Source organism: Palaemon carinicauda, chromosome 9 (genome assembly GCF_036898095.1).
Source record: "Palaemon carinicauda isolate YSFRI2023 chromosome 9, ASM3689809v2, whole genome shotgun sequence".
Taxonomy (NCBI): domain Eukaryota; kingdom Metazoa; phylum Arthropoda; class Malacostraca; order Decapoda; family Palaemonidae; genus Palaemon; species Palaemon carinicauda.
In genome coordinates, this window is record NC_090733.1 from 150746809 (window position 1) to 150768955 (window position 22147).

Here is a 22147-nt window from a genome sequence, read left to right on the forward strand (position 1 = left end):
GTTCGGGTGTAGAGGTTCCACTGTACAGCACTACTATTTAAAGTTGACACAAGCTACATATAAAGTGTGATTTTATGTTGGGAAATATGGAAATATATTCGTTTTTCATCTTCCATTTGTCTTCTACTTCATCACAGTCTACCTTAGCACTTAGCTGCCTATCAAGAGAAGTCAATTGTAACCTTAAAAAGTTAAGAAAGAACTTCAAGAGTTTGAGATGGCTAAAGAAATATTTTGTAACTTCAAATCATTAAAGTCAGTGGAAAGTTGTACTTATTGAGACGGTCAGTAGAATGAAGTACAGTGAGGAACGCATTGACAAACCGCAAATTTTGGTACAGTTCTTTGAAACTTTAATTTGTCTTTACAGCAAGTTTTCATTAATATCTCGGAATAAAGTAGATATTTGTACAATTGTAGCTTGATGTCACATCTGAGTGGCATGTCTGCTAAAGCTTGAATATGTTCTGTACATGTTATCCATGTTGTTCAAATGGTTTGGATCAATTACTAGATTTAGTTGTTTTTTCCACTGCTTAATAATCTTTTACCTTTTGTCATGAGAAAATTTCAGTATACCTTATTGGATTTATCTTTGAATTTCATCTATGAGTCAGATGTTCCTTCATCTTTTTAAATATCGTTAAGTCGTCTGTTTAGATTTTTTCAGCTACTTTTATTGTACCTGTACCCCAACCTGTATGTTCTCATAGGGAGGAACTGTCATCATAACACCTCATGCTAGGGCATATTCGAGGGTCTTTACTACACCCAGGCAGTCCTTAGCCGTTTCCACTTTGTAGCCTTCCACTTGTTTGCTCTACTTTTCATTTAACATCTTTTAGTTTGTAATGCAACTTGCCCCCCCCCCCCCCCTGAATGCATTATTTAATCTTTTAATTTATTACAATTTCTACAATTCTTGAGTCTTCATTTAGAAAGTCATTATGAGATCGAGGCCACGTGTAATAAATAGGAAAAACAATGGGGTTTGACTATTATCCAAGGAGTTAAGAAGGTTCAATAAATGGTGAAAAGGCACTACTGCTCATACTAAGCTACTAACAATCTTAAAATGTAAAATTTTTATGTACTGTATGTTTTTTCTACTCCTGGTCATGGATTTTAGTATTGGATACAAAGTACAGTACTCTGTAATGTCACCCCATGGGAGGGATAGTTACCAAAATAGAATTTTTTAGCATCTCTTTGATCCAGAACTGCATCACCTTCAAGCTTCTTGATCCAGAGGTAACGTGCAGTACTTGTGTCGGTGCACCTCGCGCAGCAATCTTTAAGCAATACTTGGAGTGTTTTTTTGTGTCCCGAGCTGCACTCTCTTTTTAGCCTTCTACTTTACCTCCATTCCCGCTTGCTTTCTGTCCACCCGAAGAGGGTCAATGCACTCAAGCAGCGCACTGAAGGCATAACTTGTGGCTCTTTGCAGGGTTCTTTTGTCCCTTAGTTACATTTATTTTTTAACCTTATACCAAGCTTTAGTTCCCTCTTCCTTTCTCCCAACTTTCTGTCCAGTCTAGATTTTTCCTTCATATTACAGCTTGGTCTTTTCCCCCTGTTGCACGTGGGTGCTGAATGACCTCCCTGGACCCGGTGCTGACCTGAATCCCAGTTTCTTATCAGTGCTAAATGACCTCCCCTCTCCCAGTTACAAACTATGTAGCTGAGATTCATAAATCCAGTCCAGTCTCGCTACCTCTTTTCCCACTTAAATTGAAGAGATCTTATTATCCAGTCCCTCCCTCTAACTGCCACTTTATAGTGCAACTGGTGGTTTTCCTCTCTTTTCACTTATAGATCATTGTACAGTACAGTACTTTGTCTCATTTACTTTCTGGATATAAAGTTGTTCTATTACTGATGACCCTCATGCAGTGACCTGGGAGCATTACATAATGGTCTTTTGAGGAGCCTTTCTGCTCTAAACTGCACCCACTTTCTAGAGTACTTTATCTCTATTCCAGGTTTATTTCTTACTGTTTGCTGTCCAACCTCTTTTACCTTTTACTTCATGGGGGAACAGCACAGTTTCCCACTAGTTACACCACCATGCTGAGTGACCTCCCGCCGCTGCAACACTGTCATATGGCTGGATTTCATGAATTATTCCATTATAACTGTTTTAATATGATATCGTATTGAGTAATACTGTAGTTCTAGTGCCAGGTCGTCAAATAAAATTTCCGTGGATAAAAATAGGAAATGAAAGTTTCACATAGAATTAGACATATTCATAGAGTGGAGAAAAGCCAAACTCTTTTATTCTTCTTCCATCTTACTGTTTAACCTCTTTAATGTTTTATTTCTTAATGTAACTGGAGGATTTTCCTCAGTTCTATTTGGACACTGAATGGCCTTGCAGGCCTCATCCCTTGACCGATATCCCAAATTCATAAATCCATTCCAGTCAATCATGGTTGGCTGTTGTTGCTAACTAGTAATGAAAGTAGATGACTTCCATACCTTTTCCATATCTTATTTGAGAGTATTTCAGGAAAAACCTGAAGAGTAAAAGGCTTATGACCTTGACATCAGGTGCCTTATGATTAAAGGAAGAAGATCACTTATAACTATCAAGAATCTAACTTTATTTTTGTTAGTGAAGATTTCCTTGGATAAGGTGTACAAATGCCAGTCAAATTTATATGCTTTGTTATATAGTTATCACATTGACTTTGGTTTAATTTTGTGGCATTAGGACCAAAGAATGGGTGGATCTGTTTAGCTACGTCATCTTCCAGTTTTCATGCCCATTTTCATTGATTGTTCGTTGCACACCTGGTAGCTATTCATAATGTGGTCATATCGAAAATCAAATTACTCAACGATTTAAGGAAGTTTTGCTGCGAGGTTTACTGTAAGTTATTTTAAAGGTCACCATGTTGACAGTTTTCAAGAGTAGAACTGGGATTGCAAACAGGACACTTACAATACTTAAACAAATATTTAAACATACGATACATCTTTTTTTTTTTTTTTTTTTTTTTTTTGTGGCCCAGGGTTGGGTTCCATGACTTTGTAGTCGGTAAATGGTTGATGTGCTCATAAAACTTTTCATACATGATGTCATCATTAATATAATAGGTAATAGTTTTAAATGAGTTGCAGAAGCCTAAGGCAACAGGTCAGTCTTTGTTTGTGTCATTGGAACCGGACATCTAAAATATCTTAAAGAATTGCTACACGTGCCTCCAATAAATGTTGACACGAGAATCCTTACAGATGGTTTCAAATTATTTGAGCCAAGATGTGCTTCTATTGTAGTTTATGATATTTGGCCCCAAAACTAAATAACATGATTCCATTAAGCATCCTAAGGACAAGATATTTAGGCCTTCAAAAAGATGTTGAATACCTGTACTTAATTGTTTTCTAAGTGATTCAACAATGTAGATTTGACAACGCAGAATACGGTATGTTATATATCTCAGAATGTTTATGACAAACAAATATTGTAGTGCGTAGGCTTTCCATGTATGATCCAAACATATACCAGGGCACTTCCTCCAATTGTGGCGGGTAGCCGACATCAAAAAAAAAAGGGGGGGGGGGCTTTCCTCTCTATGTTCCTCCCAGCCTGACAAGGGACTTAACTGTGTTCGGCTGGTACTGCTAGGGTGCCACAACCCACTCTCCCCCGTTATCTACCACAGATGAAGCTTCATAACGCTGAATCCCCTACTGCTGCTACCTCCGCAGTCATCCAAGGCGACCGGAGGAAGCAGCAGGTCCTACCGGAACTGTATGATAGGACCAGAAAAATCACCCTTCAACGCAGTGAACATTGTTGTTTACTTTCTGGGGAAGATACCAAGTTGTGATTTCCGATAAGAAAACATTCAGTTGTGGGAGTGTTAGTAGAACAGTGCAATTTCTAAACTCATTCTTCGACAAATTCCACAAGCAAATGTGAGCTAGAGATGGGAGTGTTAAGTTGGACCCAAGTCTACCTGCTGGGTCATCAGCAGCCATTATATGCTAGGACTTTGAGAAGTAAATGAGTATATATTTAGCCTTTGGGGCATCGTTCAACAGTTTAATGATCTGTCCTTAGTCTATACAGCTCAAGAATGAATTTTAGAAATAGTATAAGTTGAGTGGAAAGAGATTGCTAGTTATAGCCTACTGTGGAGACATGAGAACTTTAAATAAATATGAAATTCTTTCTTTTATGAAGATGTGACCATATAATGTTAAGTTTCTTGGGTAGGCTAAAGTGTGTTAAGATCGTACTGCACTTGAGGAAGTTATGGAGATAGGAAGTAATCTCACAACATTATAAATAGTTTAGGCATTTAATGAGGAGGAGGAACTATTAGGTGGAAATGTAAACATTTAATAGGGAATACAGAATGAAGACCGGCATTTTAGCCAAAGCTCGTGGAGAAAACGAGAATCAAGAATTTTGTTATTATTGTAGTGAAAACATAGGATTCTATCACAATGTTAAGATCATATTAACATCACTATCAGAAAAAGCTTAGATAATTCAAAATCATCATAGCTTTCCCCTATAACATCGCAGTATTGCATAAGAAGACAATATCAAGAGGTGTCTGGATACCTATGAAAACAAAATTAGTGAATGGCAGGTCAAAATATACATAAAGAAACTGAAGATATCTTTAATGAAAATAAGAGTCATCATGGAAGAAAATCAAAGGCAATACTCTTATGATATATGAATATAAGGGAAAGAAGAAAGAGACAATGATTTACTGAATGCAAAAAAGACAAGAAAACGAAAATATAAGCCATGAGATGGTAGAGGAATTAGATTAGATGATAATGCACAAAACTATGAAATAATGTACAAAAAATAATTTTTGGTGCGCCGTTACAGAGCAACATTGTCGGCTATGAAACAGTGGTTTACTCCAACTTGACAAGTGTCAAAGTTTTTTCAATTTTCTTCTTTGGTGAATGAATACAAATATTTTATTAGGTGAGTGACTTTTATTCTTTCTCAGAGCACTTAACCTCGATAAAAAAAATATTTCCTTTAAGCTATTTAAAAAACAGATCCTTGGCAATTATCGAGGCAAATGTACAGTATTCCACAAGCAATCTGATGTAGCAATTTAACTTGACCTACGTTGGTTTGCACACTGTTTTAACGATATAAGCTTCTTATTATTATTATTGTAGACTGCCAAGGCAATATACAGAAGCAGCAAACAAACAAACATATTGCAGAACGTTGGATTAAAATACAGAACAGCCGACATGCATTAGTAAATTTCAAGTTTAGACCAGGGCGGGATTCGTCATGCCCATATCTTTTTAAAACAGTTGTCAAGGAAAACTCTGAGGTAAAGTTTTACTGTATTACAGGGAACCTTTTTGTATAGAAAAAGGTAGTTTTTTCCCTAGGTTACATTACCCTGTAATACAGTACAATAATACCAATTTTTTATCCTCCTCCTCAACTCTTCCCATTTTATTTTCCTCTCTGGAACCTTTGTATATCAGCCGCCAGGTCCTCCCGTGTGGATTAAAAGTGGACATCAATTAACCTAAACTTACCCCCTAACCTAACCTACAAGCCGTGTCCTTACCTACTTACCTAACTTAAGGGCTAACGGCCCCTGCGACCCCCCTTATACTGGCGTATTTTAAGTTACCCGTAATCAAACATACAGATAGCCGCTATCATACGTACACCCAAAAAATCTTATAGGTCAAAAGATGTTCAATGTATTTAAATGGTAGTTTATTCAATTATTGAAATATCACAAAATTATGGATAATGTAAGTACATTACGACAAATTTTCTCTGTCAGGTTAGGCCTATTGTGGGTCACAAGGGATGAATTGTTCCTGGTAAGTAATATGGCTATGACTTAGGTTAGGTTAGGTAGAGAGAGCCTTTTATAACGACGTACAGGACCTCCTGTGTGCATAGAACACCACCTGACCTAAACTTCCCCACCTAATCTACAATTTGTGTCCTTACCAACTTACCAAATGGGCGAGGTAACTGCTATATTCTTAGCTATAGGGTTGAAAATATGGGAGTTATAGGGTATGGCCGTCATTATACATACATCCCGGTCGGGGTACTTAATGCTAGGATTTACCTCTGCGATTTCACTACCATATGGGTGCCTGATAGTAGACACCTAACTGTCTCATAGAAAATGGGAGTTTGTTTCTATGCCTAAGGCCATAGAGAGATTTCGGAAAGCTAATCATTCAGATTGGGATTGCTGGATGTACTGTAAATACTTTCAAATTACTTATTTTATACCATGGATTGTGATGGACTTTATATTAATTTCTCACAAGTGCTGTTTTTAACACATTACAACACTCCCATCTCAAATGAAAATGGGGAAATCCTAGTGGTTGAGTACATATTATTATGTTGGGGTGTTTTGGTCTAAAACAAAGAAAAAAATGATATACTTGTAGTAGCCTACTCTTAACACAGGCTGCCAGACTACAACCAGAGTGAGTGGAGACTTTTTTCCCCTAAGAGTCGTAGACGTACGTTTCATACTAACATGACCCTAAAAATGTACAGTAGTTTCTAACTGCGTTTCCCTATCATTGTCAGACAAAGAGACATTGTAATGGGTTAGCCATGCGTTAATAACAGAAATTAATCTCAAATTCATATGTCACATGAAAAACTGGAAAACCACATTTTTCCCAGTTTTAGAGATTCTACTGTTATTTTAAAATTAAAAATAAATTAGTTTCTTACAAGAGATATGTTTGGTCTCAGGTTTTGTTCAGTTCACAAGTTCTCACTCACACAGCAAAAGAACATTGCACCAAACTGAAAAATCTGTATATCATCGCAAATGCATAATTATGCTGAAAATTATGATCTATAAGACATGAAACTACCATTGCACTTGTGTAATTGAGTTGTTTCTCCCTTCAGAGGGAGAACTTCCCACATCTTAATAAATTCATTGTCTCCGACTGCTGTTGCTGCCTTCGCCCAGACTTCTCTCCCCCCTTGCTGAGTTTCTCTTTCTTCAGGGGCGGAGCACGGTCTTAGCAAGTCTCTTCTACGAAGTGTTCACCTCTCTCGTTCGCGAGAGAGGCCACTCATAGAGACTCCTCTTCGGAGGATCGCCATTGTTAAGGTCAGCTTGCTGATCCACCGGCCCTCACGGGTCATCATCATGGGCGTCTTCTAGTCTCTTCTACGAAGTGTTCACCTCTCTCGTTCGCGAGAGAGGCCACTCATAGAGACTCCTCTTTGGAGGATCACTACTGTTAATGGTCTGCTTGCTGATCCACCGGCCCTCATGGGCGTCATCACGGGTGTCTTCAAGTCTCTTCTACGAAGTATTCACCTCTCTCGTTCGCGAGAGAGGCCACTCATAGAGACACCTCTTTGAAGGATCAAGCAGACCTCCAGCACAGCAAACCTACCAGGACCTCATCGGCGGATGCTCGCCCTCCCAAAGGGCACACCTCAGTTCCTGCCCGCTGACCTACCAATCTACCAGCGCAACCTTATGCTGCAACGTAGTCCTTTGGACTTCGGTCCTGGACTCTAACGCAGACCTGTTTACGGTCCCCATCGGTGGATGCTCGCCCTTTCTAAAGGGCACATCCCAGTTCCTGATCGTCCTGCCACTGGTCATCCTACCAGCTGACCTGCCAACCGACTAGCGCTACCTTCGCGCGCGAGTCTTCTGCGAGCGCGTGCGAGCTCTCCGACAGTCTTACGTGCGCTAGTGCCGATGATCTTCCGCGTGCGGGTGCCGATGGTCTCCCGCGCGCGGGTGCCGATGGTCTCCCGCACGCGGGTGTCGATGGTCTCCCGCGCGCGCGCCAATAGTCTTGCACGCGCGCCAATAATCTTGAGCGCGCGCACTGACGATCTTCCGCGTGTGGGTGCCTATGGCTTCACGCGTGCACACCGATGATTTTCCACGCGCCGATGATTTTCCATGAGCGTGAGTGCCAATGCCTTGGCGAGCGCGTGCACCAACAGTCTTCTGCTCGCGCACGCCGATGATCTTCCGCGCGCGGGCCCCGATGGTCTCCCGCACGCGCGCGCCGACAGTCTTGTACGCGCGTGCGCGCTGACAGTCTTGCGCGCGCCAATAGTCTTGCGTGCGTGCCCCGATGATTTTCCGCACGCGCCCCGATGATTTTCCGCACGCGCGCACCGACGATCTTCCGCGCTTGGGTGCCTATGGCCTCCTGTGCGCGCGCCGATGATTTTCCACGCGCGCGAACGCCAATGCTCTGGCGCCCGCGTGCACCAACAGTTGTCTGCTCGCCACGCCGACTATCTTCCGCGCGCGGGTGCCGATGGTCTCCCGCGCGCGTGCTGATGATTTTCCACGCGCACTAGCGCCAATGCTCTTGCGCGCGTGCCGACGAGCTTCGGCGCGCGGGCGCCGATGGTCTCCCGCGCGGGCCCCAATGATTTTCCAAGCACGCAAGCGTCAATGCTCTTGCGCGCGCGCCAATAGTCTTGCACGCGCGCATGGCAACAGTTCCACGCGCGGGCGCCTAGGGTCTCCCGCGCGCGCACCAACAGTATTGCGCGTGTGCGCTCCGACTTTCTTCTGCGCGCGGGTGCCGATGGTCTCCTGCACGTGTGCCAACAGTCTTGCGGGCGCGTGAGCTCGCTAACAGTCTCCACGTAGTACTCGCACTCACGCGCCAATGCACCCACCCTTGCGCAACCAGTCACACGCTTCGACGCATCCTAGGGAGAATGCGCAAAACTACACAGTGCCTTACTGCGTGCCAGCGCTCTCCCTCACTTTCCTGCGCCCTCCTGCGCAGTTACGGTCCTGGATCCAATGCGCCAGCTCTTGCCAAAGAGTCAAGGCTCGCAGATCCAATGCACCAGCTCTTGCCTAAGAACCAGCGCTTGCCTGCTCTCCAGGCAGATATTAAGCACCAGCATTATCCTGTGTGCCATCGCTCCAGTACTGTACTCTACTACACACTCGTGCAATTGTCAGTAAAAAGGAATAAAACTTTTTGGACCGGTCACCATTGCCCCATTCCTCCCCGCAAACATAAACATTGCCACCGGGAAAAGAGGAATAAGGCTTCACAGAAGGATTCAAGATCCCAAAGATTCCATCCTACAAGGGGAATCAAAACGGGGAATCCTTGGTCCCTGTCTCTTCTGAAGTTTCTTTTTCCTTGACAGACCACCGTCAGCAAACAGGAAAGCATCAATAGACTGATCTCTAGATCACTGTTTGCTGATGGCTAGTTCACAGTTTACTGAGCGCTAGGTCGCCGATCACCAGATCGCCAATTGCAAGCTCAATGCTGATCTTTGACCTCTAGTCCCTCCAATGACTAACGATCTCCAATTGCTAGCGTTTCCAATCACCGATTGCTAGTCAATAACCAGTCATCAGCTTGCTGATCAGTAGATCCCCGATGAGCAGCTCATCTTTCTTCGATCATTGAACTCAGCTCGCTGATCTTTGACCTGCCCATCTTCAGCTTGCTCATCTCTGACCAACCAGGGGGGACCATAATCAGCTTGCTGATCTCGAACTCACCATCGGCTCACAGACCACCGATTCATTGGTCATCGGCAATTTGCCAGCAGTTCGTGACTCGAACTTATTTGTCAACCACTTCCTGTAGTTCCTAGATCAGAAGGTATACAACATACTTCTCGCTACTGGCCGTTCGCCATCACACTAAAGTGATCGGCAAACGTTCGACAACCCTCATCAACGGCTTGCCGACAGGGAACTACTGTACTTGCGAGCACTCTCCAACTGCACAGTAACCACGATACCCAACGGTTAACCATTGATTAACATTCGCCAGATTGATTCTATTCTAAAGAATAGCATCAATCCCATCAGGGCGCATGGTAAGGCTAAGCGTTGCCTTCCTTCTGTTAGTTAAAGAAATTCTCTTTTAGAGAAGAATTCTTACACTGGGTATCGCGCCTGATCCTTTACGACACGAGTCAAGACTCCAGCATCGACAATCTTCCATGCAAAAGGATCAGCAAGGAGCTGTCCCTTTGGGTCGATGTCCACACCATGTTGGAGTTCGAACAAGGGCTAAGACCTCAGGTCTTCATTTGCACACTGGACCTAAAGGACACTTACTCCCAGGCCCAAACCATCCATCTAGGAAGGTTGGAAGATTCTGTCTAGACAAACAGGAAACATCAGTTCAAGGCACTGTGCTTCGGTCTTCTGTCTCCTCTCTCTCAGGACGACTGACTGACCTTAGCAGACTCAGTGGCAACCTGGCATTAACACTGGAACTTCTGAAGTTTTTTTTTTTTTTACCAAGATCCAGTGATCAGAGTAAACCTACGGAAGTCTTCCCTACTTCCCTCCCAGGAAACTGGTGTATCTGGGAATGATTCTAGACACCAATCTCCACAAAACCTTCTCGAAATGAGAACGACTTCCATTCCAAGAGACTTAAGTCAGAAAAAAGAAGAAAGGAGGGACCATAGTGCTGCACCACACGTCCTCAGCCCTCTGGACAGAGCCCGAAGGTACCTTCACTTAAATCTCTTAAGAGATGAAGGCCAACTTTCCGGTCCTTCAGCAGACTCATCGGTTCTTAACAGACACCTCCGTGATGTGATGGACGACACACCACACACCACATAGAGACTCACATCAACAAGCAAGAAGGAACTTGCTTGTAGCCTCTTCCCATCTAATAGTATAAACACTAAGATGGACCAAAGTCCGTTCGGTACCACTATCAGCCCGATTCATTCCAGACTGGAAGAACGGGCTTGCCGACAATCTGTGCACAGCATCTCAGATAAGGTATACCGAATGGACTTTGGATCGCCATGTAGCCAACAAAGTCCCGACTTTACGAGTTCCTCCAACTAGGGGGTCTGTTCGCAACGCTCCTGAATCTCAGGCTACCGTTACTCACCAGCCCTAGACCCCAAGGCTCTCTGGCAACAACGGTGGGTACAACAATGACGTTTACGTCTCGTCCCTGTTTTATCTGGATAAGGGCACTCAACAAGGCTAGAACATCGGTCAACCTCTCAAGGACTCTCCTAGCTCCGCTATGGCATTATGCAGAACGGTCTCCAAACCTTTTGCAGCTCCTGATAGAGTCTCCAAGAGAACCCTCTCCACATAACAGACAACCCACTTCAACACCTACCACAAGCTATAGCTTTGCTATGATTGTACGCCTGAAGACTACCCAATACCTCTTTGCAAAAAGGTTGTCTAGATATCTGAGGAATTCCTCAGCCTCAGTCTACCAGGCAGTATCGCGTCTTGTGTGGCTGGTGTCATGTGAAAGTGTCTCTCCACTGGATACCTCGATTCCAGCAAAAGCGGAATCCTCGAGTATATACAAGAGGAAAAGCCCCCCTATTCAGTTCCGACAGGTAAAGATGATCACTCAACCTTGATCCTTCACCTTCAAACTGAAAGAAAGGGACACCCTCTCATCGATAGACTTTTCCTAACGCATACGGACTTACAACTTGCTTTTCCCCAGTCGGAATTGAGACCTTCCTCTCAGAACATGGTTCAAATCTCCGATCCCTAAAGGGACCTCCTTATGTTCCACTTCACCAGGCAACAAATTTTCTCCTGATTTAAGAACACAATGTTCCTACACACTCGGACAGCAACCATACGAGTCAAGGAACTTCACGGTCTCTCTTTCGACATCGACCATTATTGAGAAGGGCGAAAGACAATGTTCAGTTTCGTCCCTGAGTATGTCGCCAGACACAGTCCCCAGATGTGACGGATCTTACACAAGTCTCAACTAGGTAACGGACGATCCAGATCATCTGTTACTGTACCCAGGGTAAGGTATGAGACTTTACCTAAAGAAAATGGCAACAGCCTGCCCAGGTCCCTCCTCTTGTCAGCGCTGGGAGAGACTAGAGGAGGATCACTGAAACATCATCTCGACATGACGACTCACAGTGTCAGGGGCATAACTATGACCCTGGTCCTTCTTAGCAGATTACTCTGTGACGCAGGTTTTACAAGAAAGGATGTGAATGCTCCATGTGACTTTCACAACTTTTCTCCTGCAAGACGTGACCCACAGGAACTCGATACGATCTCTATCGGTCCGGTGGTGGCTGCACAACAGCTGGTTGTATACTTCAAGCTCCTTATTAGACAAGTAGCAGAAGGTTGAGGACACTGTTACCTGGTTTTAGTCTGCGTGAATGAAAAGATTTGACTGGCTCTTATACTTTTCTTCATCCTACCCACTCGTGGGGAAAGCAGCATCCTGGTTTCTCTGCATAAGCTGACCTCAAACCATTGCAGGTAAACCATGCTCCCCTGTGTACCTAGTATTAAGCTAATACCCATACCCTGGCAAGGTGGTATTAGGAAGTCTTGGTTTCGTCAGGTTTTTCCTACATAGACTAGGAATAATTTTACCTAGACAGTCACACTTCTGCACGTCTCAACACTCAGCTTGCGTAGGCCGCGGACTCCTTATTTTTGAGTACTAACATACTCAGATAAGGTGTCCCTGGGCAAAGCCAAAAGCCAGATTGGCAGGGACGTCCACCCTTCCTAATGGGTGAGTCACCCCTAATAAATAGCATGGTTTGTATTCCAGTTACGGAACAAATGAGAAATTTGTAGATAATTTGTATTTTTCCTAACTATACAAACCTTAGCTATTTATACAAACTTGCCCACCATCCCTATCCCCTTTGAAGTCCTACCTCTAAGCAAAGTGACTAAATCACAGGTGTGTGAATGGGAGTGGTAGCAAGCTACCCCCCCCCCCCTACCCCTGCTAACTAGCGGTGTGGGTAGTTAACCCTCGCTAGAATTTTAATGGCTCGTCATTTCAGCTCCGCCGAAAGTATAACCCATAATAAATAGCTAATGTTTGTATAGTTAGGAAAAATACAAATTATCTATGAATTTGTCATATTTCTTCCAAATTTGTCATATTATTTAATTTTAAATATTTAACTTAGCCGGTGAATATATAATAGCTGCTGCTCAGCGGCTCGACAGAAAACACACTCAAAAACTCGCGAGCGATCGCTATGAAGGTTGCGGGTGTGCCCACCAGCGCCAACTATCGGCCAGATACCACTCCTGCATGTAAACAAACCCTTCAATTCTTCTCTGTCGACCTTGACGACAAGACGTATCAATACTCGCTGTATAACCTGGAGTTTTCTCAACATATTTGGTGAAGTACTTCATTTTGGTTTGAGCTTTCGCAGTGCAGGTATTTTTCCTCAACTTAAACTCTTGAACTCTTTATTGGACAGATTTAATTGTTGATGACTTGGATTGTTTTTTTGGACTTTCTTTGACTAATTCAAAATGGCTGACCCTTCACAAGTACCTAGATTTCGTAAGTGTAATGCTAGGGACTGTAATAGGCGTCTTCCAAAGGTATCTCTCGACCCACATACTGTGTGTTCCAATTGTCGGGGTAAAATCTGTCAATTGGGAGATCGGTGTGAGGAATGCGTGGGCCTTTAGGAATTCGATTGGCTCGAATACGATAAGTATGCACGTAGGCTAGAGAGAGATAGGGTAAGGAGGAGTTCCTCTAGGTCAGTAGATTTTTCCTCTCCACATGCCCCTGAACCTAATCCTTCCCCTGTAGTGGTTGTACCTAACCCCCCTTCTGGCACTCAGGAACCATCTATGCAAGACATGTTACGTGCTATTCATGCCTTGGGGGAAAGAGTTGAAGCGTTAGCAACTGATCGTAATCAACTCATGGCTGACGTTAAAGAGCTTAAGTGTCAGAGTGCCACAGCGGAAAATAGTGGGAAAGTGATTAGTGCGCAAAGTGTTGTGAACAGTGTTGCGACCGAGGGTTCGTCTGTTCGTGCCTGTCGTTCACCTAGTCCGAGACCTCTTGCAAGCTCCCAAGCCCAGGGGAGAAGTAATGTCGTACGACTTATGGGTTCGAGAGGCCTTGATCAGCGAACAGACGTTCCCTCTATGGTATCAGGCGTATCTCACCAAGATCGCCCCTACCATAAGACGAGAGAGCCCATTTTCTCCTCGTCTTCCGAAGGCTTTTCGCATAAGAAACCGTGGAGCAAGGTTTCTAGGCCCCTTAAGCGAAAGTCGGTCCCTTCAGGACAGGTCCAGCGTCCTGGATGTAGTCATTGGGACAGTTCTGACCCGTTGCAGTCATCGGATGACTGCTCGCCGCCTAAGCAGCAACGTTACACAGGCTCAGAAAGTCTTGGTGTAGGCAAGGTTGTGCCGTCTCAGACGTTAACCCCGTCGTTTACCGCACCCATTCCCGTGGACCCTAAATGGGTTATACTGCAGGACATGCAGACTAAGCTCGCCTCCCTTATGGAAGACTATTCTGCCGATAAGGTTCACGTTGAGCCTAGCCGTTTATCTCATCGAGATCCTGGCCTTCAGCCACCCAAACGAACCTTTGTGCGTCCTGTTGACGTTGGCGTAGCTAAGTCACGTCAGTCACGATATGTAGAGCCTCACTCTATGCGGTCTCGTGTTGATTTTCAGCCGCATTTGGACGTTAGGCCACTTGCTAATGCTCCTGTTGACGTTCAGGACGTTCGCCAACCATCGGAGTTGTCTTGTTTTGACGCTGAGCGTCAACCACCGCAGTCTAGAGTTGTTTTGACTGCTCAGACTAGGCAGTCAAAACAGTCTCGAGTGGACGCCGAGCGTCCTCACGCACCTGTTGTTGTTGACAGTTCACAAACTGTTAAGCAGTTACATGACGTTGCGTCCTGGTCCGCTACTAATGCACCAGTGAGTGTGGACGCTGCGTGTCAAGCATTGCCACCCCCTTTGCTTGTTTCACAGCAGTTATCAGAGGAGGATCCTTCAGATGAGGACGTTGCTGTCCCTCAGCATGATGATCATCCTTCGGATGTAGACGAACCCAGAACAGTTCCTCCATCAATGGACTTTAAGAAAGTCATGTTAATTTTTAAGGAGTTGTTTCCCGATCACTTCGTCGCTGTTGCTCCTCGTTCGCCGCCGTCTGAGTTTGTTTTAGGCGTACCTGCTAACATGCCAGCCTTTACAAAACTTGTGCTCTCTCGCTCTTCCAAGAGAGCTTTACGGCTTTTAGGCGACTGGTTGGAAACCAAGAGGAGTTTGGGGAAGACGGCCTTTGCCTTCCCTCCGTCTAAACTCTCGTCTAGATCGAGCGTCTGGTATGCCACGGGAGAAGTTCTCGGCTTGGGAGTCCCTGCCTCTGCCCAGGGCGACTTCTCAAGCCTTGTAGACTCTCCCCGCCGCCTAGCCATGAGACGCTCGAAGATTAGTTGGTCCTCCTCGGACCTTGACCATCTGCTGAAAGGCATTTACAGAGCCTTTGAAGTTTTCAACTTCCTTGACTGGTGTTTGGGAGCCTTAAGTAGGAAAATCTCATCGGCTGATAGAGATGTATCCTTACTGATTATGTCCTGTATGGATAAAGCCATCCGCGATGGTTCCAATGAGCTCTCCTCCTCTTTTACGTCGGGAGTCCTAAAGAAGCGAGAGTCCCTTTGCTCTTTTCTGTCGGCAGGAGTTACTCCCTGTCAGAGATCTGAACTGCTCTTTGCTCCCTTATCAAAGTTTTTGTTCCTGCAACAATTGGTTAAGGACATAGCTTCTTCACTCGTGCAGAAGGACACCCATGACTTGGTTGCCTCCTCTGCTCGCAAAGGGACTCCTTCGACATCCTTTTCTGCAAGACCTAGGATAGACACTCCGGCGTCCAGATTTATTCCGCCCTTTCGTGGCAGAGCTCCCAGCAGGGGAAGTACTCGTGCCGAGGGAAAGAGAGGAAAGAAGAGAGGAGCCAAGTCCTCACGTGGCAGAGTCTGACTGCCCGCAGCCTCAGACAGCAGTAGGAGCCAGACTGAAGAACTTCTGGCAAGCCTGGGAGAAGAGGGGCGCAGACCAACAATCTGTGAGGTTGCTCAGAGAGGGGTACAAAATTCCATTTGTACGCAAACCTCCTCTAGCGACTTCCCCCATCGACCTCTCTCCCAGGTACCGAGAGGAGTCAAAGAGACAAGCCCTGAACCTAGAAGTGTCTCTTTTGCTAGAGAAGGGAGCGGTGGTGAAAGTCTCGGACCTTCAATCACCGGGGTTTTACAACCGTCTCTTCCTAGTACCAAAGAAGAAAGGAGGTTGGAGACCGGTGCTAGACGTCAGTGCACTCAACGTCTTTGTTACGAAGACAAAGTTCACCATGGAGACCACGAAATCAGTCTTAGCAGCGGTCAGAAAGGGAGACTGGATGGTCTCTCTCGATCTAAGAGACGCATACTTCCACATCCCCATACACCCAGATTCCCAACCTTTTCTGAGGTTTGTTTTCAACAATGTGGTATACCAGTTTCGGGCCCTGTGCTTTGGCCTAAGTCCTGCTCCTCTCGTGTTTACGAGGCTTATGAGGAATGTAGCAAAATTCCTCCATTTATCGGGAATCCGAGCCTCCCTGTACTTGGACGACTGGCTTCTCAGAGCCTCGTCCAGTCATCGCTGTCTGCAGGATCTTCATTGGACATTGGATCTGACCAAGGAATTGGGACTTTTGGTCAACCTAGAAAAGTCCCAGCTGATTCCATCCCAAACTATACTGTATTTAGGGATGGAGATTCGCAGTCCAGTTTTTCGGGCTTTTCCGTCTGCCCCCCGAATAGAGCAAGCCCTGCTCAAAATCCAACTGATGTTGAAGAGAGAACGATGCTCAGTCAGGAATTGGATGAGTCTAGTAGGAACTCTATCATCCCTGGAGCAGTTTGTCTCGCTAGGAAGGCTACACCTTCGACCTCTCCAGTTCCATCTAGCTTTTCACTGGAAAAAGGACAAGACGTTAGAGACGGTCTCAATCCCGATCTCCGAACCAGTAAAGGCATGCCTGAATTGGTGGAACGACAATATCAGTCTGAGAGAGGGATTTTCCCTAGCAGTTCAGAACCCAAACCACGTACTATTCTCAGACGCGTCGGATTTGGGTTGGGGTGCGACCCTGGACGGTCGGGAATGCTCAGGTCTGTGGACCTCAAGTTAGAGGAGCATGCACATCAACGGCAAGGAGCTTTTGGCAGTCCACCTGGCCTTGATGAACTTCGAGAGTCTCCTTCGAAACAAAGTGGTAGAGATCAACTCCGACAATACCACAGCCTTGGCATACATTTCCAAGCAAGGAGGCACCCACTCCCTGACGCTGTACGAGATCGCAAGGGACCTGCTCATTTGGTCAAGAGATCGAGGCATCTCCCTGTTAACGAGGTTTATCCAGGGCGACTTGAACGTCTTAGCAGACTGCCTCAGTCGGAGGGGTCAGGTAATTCCTACGGAATGGACCCTCCACAAGGACGTGTGCAAGAGTCTTTGGGCGACTTGGGGTCAACCCACCATAGACCTCTTTGCAACCTCGATGACCAAGAGACTTCCAGTCTATTGCTCTCCAGTCCCAGACCCAGCAGCAATACACATAGACGCATTTCTTCTAGATTGGTCTCATCTGGACCTATATGCATTCCCACCATTCAAGATTGTCAACAAGGTACTGCAGAAGTTCGCCTCTCACGAAGGGACAAGGTTGACGTTGGTTGCTCCCCTCTGGCCCGCGAGAGAATGGTTCACCGAGGTACTTCGATGGCTGGTAGACTTTCCAAGAAGTCTTCCTCTAAGAGTAGATCTGTTACGTCAGCCCCACGTAAAGAATGTACACCTAAGCCTCCCCGCTCTTCGTCTGACTGCCTTCAGACTATCGAAAGACTCTCTAGAGCTCGAGGCTTTTCGAAGGAGGCAGCCAGTGCGATTGCAAGAGCGAGGAGAGCTTCTACCATTAGAGTATACCAGTCGAAGTGGGAAGTCTTCCGAGACTGGTGCAAGTCAGCATCTGTATCCTCGTCCAGTACCTCTGTAGCCCAAATCGCTGATTTTCTCTTACACCTGAGAAATGTTCGCTCCCTTTCAGCTACCACGATCAAGGGCTACAGGAGCATGTTGGCTTCGGTCTTCCGGCATAGAGGCTTAGATCTTTCCAACAATAAAGATCTACAAGATCTCCTTAAGTCTTTTGAAACCTCTAAGGAACGTCGTTTGGCTACTCCTGGATGGAACTTAGACGTGGTCCTAAGGTTCCTCATGTCAGATAGGTTTGAGCCATTACATTCAGCCTCCCTGAAGGATCTCACTCTTAAGACTCTTTTCCTGGTGTGCTTGGCCTCGGCTAAAAGAGTCAGTGAACTTCATGCCTTCAGTAAGAACATCGGCTTTTCTACAGAAAAAGCCACTTGTTCTCTTCAATTTGGTTTCCTGGCCAAAAATGAACTGCCTTCTCGTCCTTGGCCTAAATCTTTTGATATTCCTTGCTTATCAGAGATCGTAGGCAACGAACTGGAAAGAGTGTTATGTCCCGTTAGAGCTCTTAAGTTCTATTTAGCTCGTACTAAGACATTACGAGGTAAATCTGAAGCGTTATGGTGTTCGGTTAAGAAACCATCCTTACCTATGCCAAAGAATGCTTTGTCATATTTTATCAGATTTTTAATACGAGAAGCTCATTCCCACTTGAATGAGGAAGACCAATCTTTGCTTAAGGTTAAGACGCACGAAATTAGAGCTATAGCAACCTCCGTGGCCTTCAAGCAAAATAGATCTCTGCAAAGTATCATGGACGCGACTTTTTGGAGAAGCAAGTCAGTATTCGCGTCATTTTACTTGAAAGATGTCCAGACTCTTTACGAGGACTGCTACACACTGGGTCCATTCGTTGCAGCGAGTGCAGTAGTGGGTGAGGGTTCTACCACTACACTTCCCTAATTCCAATATCCTTTTTAATCTGTCTCTTGAAATGTTTTTAATATTGTTTTTTATGGGTTGTACGGAAGGCTAAGAAGCCTTTCGCATCCTGGTTGATTTGGCGGGTGGTCAAAGTCATTTCTTGAGAGCGCCCAGATTAGGGGTTTGATGAGGTCCTGTTAGTATGGGTTGCAACCCTTCATACTTCAGCTCCTGGGAGTCTTTCAGCATCCTAAGAGGATCGCTGGGCTTCGTGAGGAAGACAGACTTACAAGGCAGAGTAATCGTCTAAGTCAACTTCCTTACCAGGTACCTATATATTTTGGTTTTGTTATATTGATAACTGTCAAAAACTCTTAGCATATACGCTGTAAACTTAATTAACTCTGGTCTCTACCCACCGCCTTGGGTGTGAATCAGCTATTATATATTCACCGGCTAAGTTAAATATTTAAAAATGATATTTTAATTATAAAATAAATTTTTGAATATACTTACCCGGTGAATATATAAATTAAAGGCCCTCCCTTCCTCCCCAATAGAGACGCAGCGGGACGAGAAGAATTGAAGGGTTTGTTTACATGCAGGAGTGGTATCTGGCCGATAGTTGGCGCTGGTGGGCACACCCGCAACCTTCATAGCGATCGCTCGCGAGTTTTTGAGTGTGTTTTCTGTCGAGCCGCTGAGCAGCAGCTATTATATATTCACCGGGTAAGTATATTCAAAAATTTATTTTATAATTAAAATATCATTTTGCAGTATTTTTTTCTCTAAAATTTCAGTAAAAACATACCTAAAGAACAGTTAATGGACTTATCATTTGTGAAACAGTAGACATAGTGATCATGAATATGTAACATCTATTGTTTAAGTAGCTATTAGTGAAATGCTGCTTACATGTTTCAAGTGTTTGTGTATTTTTCAGTCAAATACGTGAAAAATGTTTAAATCCAAGAAAAAACCGGACTTCCCTGCTCGTCCAGACCCCCCAACCTGGGAGGAGATGGAAGAAGATTTAAAAGCAGCAACAAATGCTGATATAATTTTCACTCTCACTTCTTCCAGTGCAGGTGAGGATTTTTACTGCTGCTTTGCATTTTTCCATTTATCAGTTTAATCCTTAAATAGTTCATACATAAGTGGTTTCAGTTTCTTTAGGCTATTACTCTTTGCTCCAGCACACCATACAAACCCTTTTTCTCTATACTATGGATATACTTTGGCAAAAACTGAAACTATCATGAACTTTTTAGCGAGGTATAACAGCCTGGCGGTAGTTAGCGGGAGTTAGACCAGCTACCCTGCTCACGCACAGACTGGTGGTATGGCGTCACTTTTGCTTTTGGCTGGGTAGAGTTCGGACATGCCGTCTCTCTCTCTCCCGTCAACCCTTTAGATAAACTGGCTTTGTTCCAGCACTACTGTATATAGAAAACTATTTAGGGGAGATCTATTTCATCAATAGTTGAAACTAGCTGTAAGACTTTTAAATCAAGTGTAACTACCCAGCGCTAGTTAGCTGGGGGTAGACCTGCCACCCGCTCACACTCGTACCAGTAACAATACGTCACTTTTCATTTTGGCTTGGAAGAGAATGATAACTGTTATCTTCTGCAAAATAGACAATAAACAACAGGCCTAAAACTTAAAACTTTTCCTTTCTCTTTTCAGATGTGCTTGACATGAGGATTGATTATGCGGGTTTGTCCTGGCATAGAAGGGCGCTGTTGCAGTATCTTTATACACTCCAACAATGGTGGGACAAGATCGACGTCTACGCCTTTCTCCCTTTCTGTCTGATGAGAAGAGTACTCAACAAGACAAGAGCATACGACAGTCTCTCTGTGTCTCTCATAGCTCCGTTATGGCATGGTGCAGAGTGGTTCCCGACCTGGTGTAACTCCTGACGGAGCTTCCGAGAGAATTCCCTCCACGACATGATCTACTGTACTCAAACAGCCACATGCTGTTTACTAGGCAGCGATGTGGTAGGTGGCGGAAGAAGAAGGCAAAGAGGAATTCTACTTTTTTTGGGTTATCTTTAAAGGCAAAGAAACCTCGCCGTCTGACTCCATTGGCTCATTCCTGGCATTTTTACTCTGCTCGATCGGGCTCCTCCGAAGGCCAGTCGATTATGAGTGAAGGCCCTTTGACCCTGGGACAACCTTCCGGTTTCGATGTCTCCGTTGCTTCCCCCAGAGAGGCAGCGCTGACTTCCGCTGTAGGGGAGTCTCTCTGCTGACATGGTATATCAGCTTTGACCTTCCTTGGGCTCATGGATTCCTCGTGCAAGGAACAGCTTCTCGAGGTCCTATGTCTTGGGACCTAGCCGTTGATTTTGGTCCTCCCCTCAAGACTCTGGAGGTCTTGTACCGAAGGATTCTCTTATGTCTCTTGATGTACCAACCTCAGCCTCTGCTAACCCACTTTACGTTCAGCCTACTTCGGTAGATGAATGTGAGCAGATGCAGACAAGTACCAATACCCTCTGGGTTATTCATTGGGGATCTCTACGTGGTGAACCCAAGGACCAGCTTCGACTGTGTTCCTTTGGCAACTCATGATGCTGACCTTCTGCCTGGGCTTGCCCAGCATGCCGAGAGAAAGCAGAGTGAGCTGTCTAGAAGTCCTCCTTCAGGTGTTGGACAACCTTCTTGCTTGCAGGAGGGACTCCCCTTGGCAGCATCAGGTGTTGAATGACCTTCCCGTTTACAGGAAAGACGAAGGTCTGCATGCTCTTCCGACTATGTGCCATGCTCACCTTAGCGAGTTTGCTATTTCTCACTCATTAATGCTCAAAGATTCGTCTTTGCGTGCTCCACAGGTGAGTGCTACCTCGCTGGCGGCTACGTACAAGTAGCTAGCTCACATGCATGCAGGGTATACACCCGCATGCTCCCTAGGTGAGTGCTTCTTCGCTAGTGCACTATGGGCAGGTGTCTTACCAACACTCTCTTTATCCCCCTCACCAGCAAGGAGGACAGTGATCACACTCTCTAAGTAATAATACTTTGGCAGCGTTTACCGTTCCAGCTTCCTACTCTACTTTGGTAGGTGGCGAGAGCGCAAACGCTCATAGACAGGCTGAGCACGCTCACCTCCCAAGTGAAGTAGAGCATGGAGAGGAACACGGCGGTTCGTCAGATCGGGCTGTACCCTTCCTAGGCACTCTACTAAGCTTAGGAAAAATTCCAGGTCTGCACCCTCAAGTGCCATCACCTTTTTGAAGGATGCACCATGGTTTGCAAGCAGTTTGGAAGGCGGTCTCAGGACCAACCTACAATCCTCCAGTTGTACTCCTCTGGGTACCCCTTCCATCCCACTGAAGGTTTCGAGTTCCTAGGGGAGGTGTAGTCTGCCTGTTGACCCGAGACGTAGCTGTTCATCTAGGCAAGCTTCCTCTCAGACTGTGCCTC

At 45.2% G+C, this 22147-nt stretch overlaps 1 protein-coding gene across 2 annotated transcripts in view; it reads left to right on the top strand.

The window, feature by feature from the left end:
• Positions 1–3859: 3859 nt before the first annotated feature.
• LOC137647280 (UPF0449 protein C19orf25 homolog) overlaps positions 3860–22147 on the top strand; it is a 40516-nt gene continuing 22228 nt past the window's right edge. The window contains exons 1-2 of one of the 2 annotated variants that reach the window (XM_068380677.1): positions 3860–4011; positions 19657–19801. In XM_068380677.1, the coding sequence (XP_068236778.1) occupies positions 19672–19801 (130 nt within the window). In that variant the 5' untranslated portion in view covers positions 3860–4011; positions 19657–19671. Of the gene's footprint in view, positions 4012–4831; positions 4964–19656; positions 19802–22147 lie in introns of those variants that run through there. The other variant, XM_068380676.1, reaches the window with a different exon arrangement.